This window comes from Pteropus alecto, unplaced genomic scaffold, assembly GCF_000325575.1.
Source record: "Pteropus alecto unplaced genomic scaffold, ASM32557v1 scaffold21, whole genome shotgun sequence".
NCBI lineage: Eukaryota > Metazoa > Chordata > Mammalia > Chiroptera > Pteropodidae > Pteropus > Pteropus alecto.
The window spans coordinates 15,839,237-15,846,434 of NW_006436282.1; the positions used below are offsets into that span (position 1 = coordinate 15,839,237).

Sequence of the window (7,198 nt, forward strand, 5' to 3'; positions counted from 1 at the left end):
AGGAATACATTATCTCAATAGCCCTCCCATTCTCCTTCCTGTTCCATTTAAGTAGACTTTTTTCCACTTGCATGTTAACATCAATTTATAATCGCTTCAATTTGTCCTTTGTGATATGGAAGGTTTCTCCTCTTGGGCCTTGTATCTACATTTTCACAACTAAGTGACTTTTGTGGAAAAGAGACAGGAAGTCACTTGCATCTCTTGCCTGGTTATCTTCCCCAGTCTCTGGCAGGTACAGGAATGTAAGAATCCAGGACAGGTTCATCCCAGCTGCCAGGACCATTTATTTCCTCCCATGGACCCTTTTCTCCTCATTGCCATAGGGGCCATGTGGACAAACACCATATGGCCCCACCCAGCCTCATATGGCTCCAGCTCCCTAAATGGGGCGCTCAAGAACATAAAAACACTGCAGCATACTTTTATTGCAGCCCCTTCTCATTTTCCTCCATCTGTCTTCCATATGTTTATGTAACTCTATTAGGCTCTTGTACACATAGGCTTTTTTAACGAGGGTTACCAGCTTGGCCAAGATAAAGACCTAGAATTCACCCGTCAGTGATGAGGGGCCTCAATTACTTTAAATATGTGATTCATTTAGTAGTCAAACTAGAACAAACTCATAACCACTTTCCTTCAATTTGTACATAAACTGCATTTTATCTCATATTGATGATATTTCTTTTAATTTTATCAACAAAAACCACATAGTGGCTCTTCTGTTGTATTTTCTCCACGGTGCAATATGTGAAATTTTGAAGAACTGCATGTGACTTCCACTTAGGTGTCCCTATTACATACACATCAATGACTCTTGAAAGTTAACTTTTTCATTTTCATAAAATTCTCCTTTTGATTGGAGAAAAAATTGTTACCATTTTTTCCCCCTCAAGTATCTCTGCAATAATCTGGAGTTTGTCCTGCATATACTCCAAGGAGATGAGTTGGAATGAGGAGAGGCTGACCCCAAGGGGCGTTTTCCTGCCCTGCTTAGGTCAAGCCACTGAGTCCTGGTCCTCCCTACTTTGCTGAGCATGTGGCTAAAGTGACCTATTTGATCCCCATGTTTGTATATTTGAGAACTGAGAAAAAAGTGGAATAACAGTCACTAGACACCATGCACAACACCATTTCCCAACAGGAGGCAACTCCTGGCATTAGCAACAGCAATCAGTGTTAGACAGTGGGGACTTTTAGTGGGCACCCAGGCCATCTTTCACAAGAAACTAATGACAATGGAAAAGAAAGAAGAAAGAAATCAAGGTAGGCCTAATGTTGTCTTTAATAATTTCTGTTCTTATCCATAAGACCTAGACACAAAGTCTTGTATCATAGAATTGTGGTGCTATTAAGAAGAAAGAAAGCATTCGATCCCCCAAAACCTCTATCCCAGTTTAAAGGTATCCTCTTCATGGCAGGTAATGTGCCTGTAATCTAGACCCAACCACCTGTGTAATGCAGTAGTCTGGTAATCAGTACACAGAAAATTATGGCCAGTTCCACGATGATTATCTCTGATGAAGCAGAACACGGGAATAGTGCTCAAATGCACAAAATATTAATCAACTGACATATAAAAACAGCCCAGCAAATGCCACAAGAATATATTTTTCTTTTAGCTTGTTTGTGCACAAATGACAACTCTTAATTACTCCCAAACATATATGCAAAATAAGTTATTTATTTGAATTTTGAGATCAAATAAACAGAAACATTACTGTAGGATACCATTACTGTAGGATCATTTTGCTTTTTTTTTTTCCTTACCCACTTACATATTTCACACACCTTTGTTTCTCTTAATGCCCTTTATAATGCAACATGGAGCCAGACATCAGTTATGTTCAGACAAAACTACTGGGACCCAAAGAAATTCTTGTTCCCGCCTAAGCTGTCATTTCACAACCCTTTCTGCATGGGGAAAACCTGAAGAGTTACTTAGTACTAATATAACCCAAAAATGCCTTTTACTGGTGCAGCCAACATATTGCAAACCATGGACATCACAGGTGCTATGGTGGCAGCAAAAAGTGCATCTTAGTCAGGGGATCAAGTTATAGATTTAGGATACAGCCAGAGGCCTATTCATTGGAATAACTGCTCCAGGCTGGAACAAATTACAAATACTGGTTAAGAGAGGTAAGTACTCATCCTTCTATGAAAAAGAAAGTATGGACAGGTCGTTCTGTAAACGCAATGGTAGTATTTCCGAATGTGCAAGAGTGAAAAAGCTAAATGGGTATTTTGCTCCCAGATTAGAAAGGACAAGAAGTCTGATCAGTACTACAATGAATTATAATTTCTAGTCTGAGAAGCTGTGAGGATGACATTCTGCACAGCAGGGCGTGCTCCGGGCAGTTTGTAAACCACTTGGAAAAAGGCAAAAGTTGCTGCTAAGCTAGTTGCTGAGTACTTGCATTGATTGCTGACATTTTGGCATGTAGGCTACTTTCCCCAGATCAAGCGCGTCCCGCAGGCCAGGTGAATGCTTGCTAACCCCCATGCTTTGTATTTCTTCCCATTGAATGAACACTGGCTATTGAATGCTGGCTTCTTGCCAACTGCCTTTAGGTAAGATTTGGTCAAAACTGCCAAAGAAACAAGAACATCTGTCTTAGTATCATTTTCTTTGTACAGCTACTTTCCAGGCAGATGCTTGGACCTCCATGTGTCCATTTACTGGATTTAAACAAAACAGCACGGGGGCCCAGGGGGAGGGGCACAGAGCATATGCTCTGCCAGCCCACCCTGCCTTTGGCAGCAGTGGGAGCCTTGCCCCTCAGGAGACTGACAAGGGCAGCCACCGCTGAGCGTCTGGAAACGGGAGACACCCCTGGTCTTACCTGTTTCTTTGTCCTGGACTTCTTCCAGGTGCAAGTCATTCAAAAGGTGCTCCAAAATCTTCTCCGGGGTGCCGGACACGACCACGTATCTGTCAGAGATCAGAGAGTCCACCGAGTCATCCTCGGTTGACGACTGTGAGCGGCTGCTCCATCCATCGTCCTCATCCTCCTCGTCAATGTACTTGAAATAAGGCACATCGAAGGTAGGCAAGGGCAGCTCGCGCTCTGCGAGCGCCGCGGAATCCTTCCTCCCTAAATGCGGGTCGAAGACCCTCAGCCGGGAGCTGCCCATTGTGAAGGGCTGCTAACAAAGGCATCCCCTAAATGCTAGAAGATCTTGGCCATGTCTGTCCTTTCACTGGGAACTGAGTCCATCTGGCTGCTAAGAGCTCTGCAGTCAGCTAGAACGCTGGAGAGGCGGAGAAAAAAGGGAGGGAGGGAGGGAAGGGGAGGCAGGGAGAGCGAGCGAGATGGAGCGAGGGAAAGGAAGGCAGGCCGGGGAAAGGACACGGGAGCGCGAGCCTCCGAGGGAACTCACCTCCAATCGCCCTCCGAGCTCCCGCCCAAGGGGGCCGGGCCGCAGCTCTGCACCTTCCTCAGCACCAGGACGTCCTGCTCCTGCTCCTGAACAGTCGTCACTTCATCATCCTGCTCGAATTGGGAGTGGGAGTGACGGATGGAGGAAGGAAAAAGGGAGAGAAAATTAAAAAAGAAAAAAGAAAAAAAAAAAGAAACTAACTAAAACAGCTGCATTTACTCGAGTTGCTTTGCACCTTAATTTCTTTAAAGATTCAGAATAAATTAGGAGTCTGCTGGAGAATCTCCCTCTTGTCCAGTATCCAGGCTCAAGTTCTAAGGACACATGGAGCATTAGGGAGACATAAATACCTTAAATAGAAGAAAAAATAAATAAAGTGGGGATAAGGCTCGGAGAGTTCATTTTTAAAACTACCTGAATGATTTGAATTAAGAAATCTAAAGTTCAAAGTTTTAAAAAAACATACTAATTGCATGTGTTTTCTCATTTACCTAGTTACCACTTATTAAACAATCGGCGTATTAAAATTGGAAAGTTATATAAAATATTTAAACACGAAAACAATGAGCAAGCCATATGAAATCGTTGTCGTAGATATATATCATGTTCATTTCCATCACTGCTTTATTTAAAAGGTGGGCGGCCAACCACCATCCATTCTATCATTCAGTTCATTTTTCCCCCCAGACTTAGATGGCCTTCATAGTGATATGTACTTGTTTTGCCAGAAAACAAGCAAAAATAGACCTCTAGTTTGACTCTCCTCTAGGCTGAGATTCGGGTGTCACGGGTGAGCGCACTGACTTTCTTCACCTCAGTCCTTTTGAAAAAGGAGAGAAGGCTGAACAATCATATTCATTTCTGCACACACAGCTTCCACAGCCCGGAGCCAGCGCGGCTCGCTGACGTGGCTCTGTCGGAGCCGGGCTCACCGCTGACCCAGCAGCGTGCAGCTCTACGAACACACCCGGAGTGTGTCGTGTGAAATGCTCCTGATGTGTGACACCCAGTGAGTGTGAGAGAGCCCGGGCAAAACCGAGCTTTAAAATCCACAGAAGAAAATCTAAGCTTCTGTATTTCTGAGGATTCGAGTAAAAGATGAATGAAAGAAAAGTTGACAGTAAGTAAGCTTCACCTTAGAAATGATGTCACCTCTTGAAAAGGGGAAACATGTCCTAGGGTTCATAGAATGTTTCTGCTACTGGCAGAAAATCCTACCTATAATTAGGTACAGACATTACAAATAAAACAAACAAACGAAAAGAATATTCCGCCCCTCTCCGCCCCCCATGGATAAAACGTACTATGTCCTCGTGCCTCATTAATCAGTTCCATAGATCAATCAGGAATGTCAAGGTATCTTATTCACCTTTCATAAGAACTGGATGGCATTCATCTTGTTATAATTGCCAACCAAATCAGTGATAAAAATTATGCTTTCAACTCCCAGGGTCCTGATTCCTAAGAAAATGTAGGACCTAGTCATATAAGACTTCTAGGATCTTCTTAAAAACAAAAAAATATTGGTCATTCTAAACATCAATACAATTTCAGGATGATTCTTTTTAACCTTTAGTGGCGAAATATTTTACTATATAGAGCTGATGTATTACATTTCAGCAAGGTCAGACACGCAGTTACTGTGGCAATTAATGTTGGATATTCATTGTTAAATTCCCCAAGGACAGCAGTGTGACTCCTGTAACATGAATACCAATGTGTAATTGCTATCTTTCATTTCTCCAAAGAGGTTCTTTTGTTATCCAAGTGAAATAAGCTGGCTGCAGAGAGGGGCATATATTGACAAAAAAGAAAAAAAAAAAAAGGCAAAATGTGGATCTGGGATACTCAGAGACATAGAAACAAATAATTCTGTAAACAGTAGATATGAAAGGACAAAAATCTTTCCCTGGTTTTCCTCTCATAGTAAGCCAATACTCATTTTGTATAAGCCCGCTGTCATTCTGAAGTACATTTTACATTCTATGTGTACGTGATATATGGCATTATTAACTTCCACAGGCCATGCACATACATATGGATGGGAAGGGCTTCTCCAGTGTCTGTGTAGCTAATACGTATTACAGGACTGTGCACAGAGCAGCCACAGTCTGCTGGGCAGGGGAATAGCTGAATCATATTGATGTACTATCAATAGCATCTTATGTCATAGTGATAGTTTCCATTTCAAAAACCTATTAAAAATAAAGAAGAGAAAAAAGCAGAAAAATCAATGTATAAAAGGAGATGTAAGTTATCTAAAATTGCCATGGAAACATAATACCCCTATGTATTATATCTGGCTCTAAAGAAGAAAGGTTAAAATAATGCCTCCCAACCTAACTTCTCTTCCTAAAAAAGAGCAGAGGTACCACGGGTGGGTATGAAACTTTATTTTAGTGCTTGCTTGGTAAGAATAAAAGCATTTAGAGAACTAATGACAGAAAATATGTTTAATGACGAATAGCCATGAAATGCAAGTAAAGCATGAAAACATTTAATTCATTCAAGAAACAGGGAGAGTCTCCTTCGGTAAGACGCCAAGCGGCAAGCAGGGACGAGTAAGACAAATACTCTGCCCTTAAATGACAAGTTAATAGGTTCCGTAACAACCTAAGTCTAACTTGGTGAGCACTCTAAGACGAGGCCAAATGCAAGAGACAGTGCAAAGCCGTAGCCCAGGGGATTCGATGGGACACAAATGTATAGAGAAACTGGTGCTGGTGAGACTGATGAATCTAGTTTCAGACAACTGATGTGTTAGTACTGATAAGGCATCATGCCGTTGATGTTTAGCAGGCAGTGAGAAATTAAGAACTCGGCCCCCTGGATGGAGGTCAGAGACAGAGACAAATTTGTGAATTATTCAAGTTTGGGGAGTGATGAGATTGTTAAAGGGGAACAGGACAGCAAAGGAACTATAAAGATGGAGACAAGGGAAGCGAAAAAAGAAATAAAAACAAAAACAAAAACACAAAAAGTAGGGGGAAGAGGGAGGGAATCGGAGTCATGGAGGAAACCTACTCACAGAGATTCTGGAAAAGTACAACCAAGAGGAGACAGGAGATTCACTGTCAGGAGATTCGCACAAATAGCCTGGCTGATGCTATAAAGTTTCCAAGACGATAAGTCTAAGAAAGAGTGATGACGAGCTCACGTCAGGCCCAGGGGTGGGGAGAGACGTGTTAAGATGCGAGTGAATGGGGAGGAAGTGGACACCTGGGAATGGCATCTGGAAGGAGAGGAGTCAGACTGAAGAGGCTGTGTGGCTGCGAGGCAGGGAGGGGAGGGGGCGCAGAGAGGAGACAGGATCAGGAACACAATGGGAGGGCGTAGCCTCTAAAAGGACTGAGACTGGGTCCTTTCCGAAGTGACCACGGGGAAGAGGATGGGTGAAGATCTAGAACAAAATTAGAGAAAACAAGGAAGATGAGGGAGATCAGATGAGGTGGCGTCTACCTTCTTACTATAGTGGGAACTGAGACCATCTTCTGGAATTGTGGGGTGAAGTTGGTGGCTTAAAGAGAATGTTATTAGAAAAATGGCTTCAGGAGGTGCAACAGGGGATAAACAAGTTATGAAAATAAAGGATCGCCAGGCAGCTCTGTAGACTGCTGAGGGTAGAAAACACATGTGTATGGTTTTATGCCTTTCTGCTGAAGTGCTCAGAAAAGTCAAGGGGAATAATAAATGATAGCTCACCCAGGAGAAGGGCCTGGCAGAGGAGACAACAGTAGGTAACTCGGGGAGGGATTCTGGGCAGCTGTCAGCACACCAAGAAAACAGCTCATCACCACATGGTGTCTGTCTGGTT

General features: G+C 42.9%; 1 protein-coding gene across 1 annotated transcript in view; it reads right to left on the bottom strand.

The window, feature by feature from the left end:
- RAPGEF5 (Rap guanine nucleotide exchange factor 5) overlaps positions 1–7,198 on the bottom strand; it is a 272,187-nt gene that overhangs the window by 59,360 nt on the left and 205,629 nt on the right. Inside the window, exons 11-12 of the mRNA XM_025046811.1 lie at positions 3,385–3,494; positions 2,847–2,935 (exon numbers count right to left, since the gene is read on the bottom strand). Coding sequence (XP_024902579.1) covers positions 2,847–2,935; positions 3,385–3,494 — 199 coding nt within the window. The remainder of the gene's footprint in view (positions 1–2,846; positions 2,936–3,384; positions 3,495–7,198) is intronic.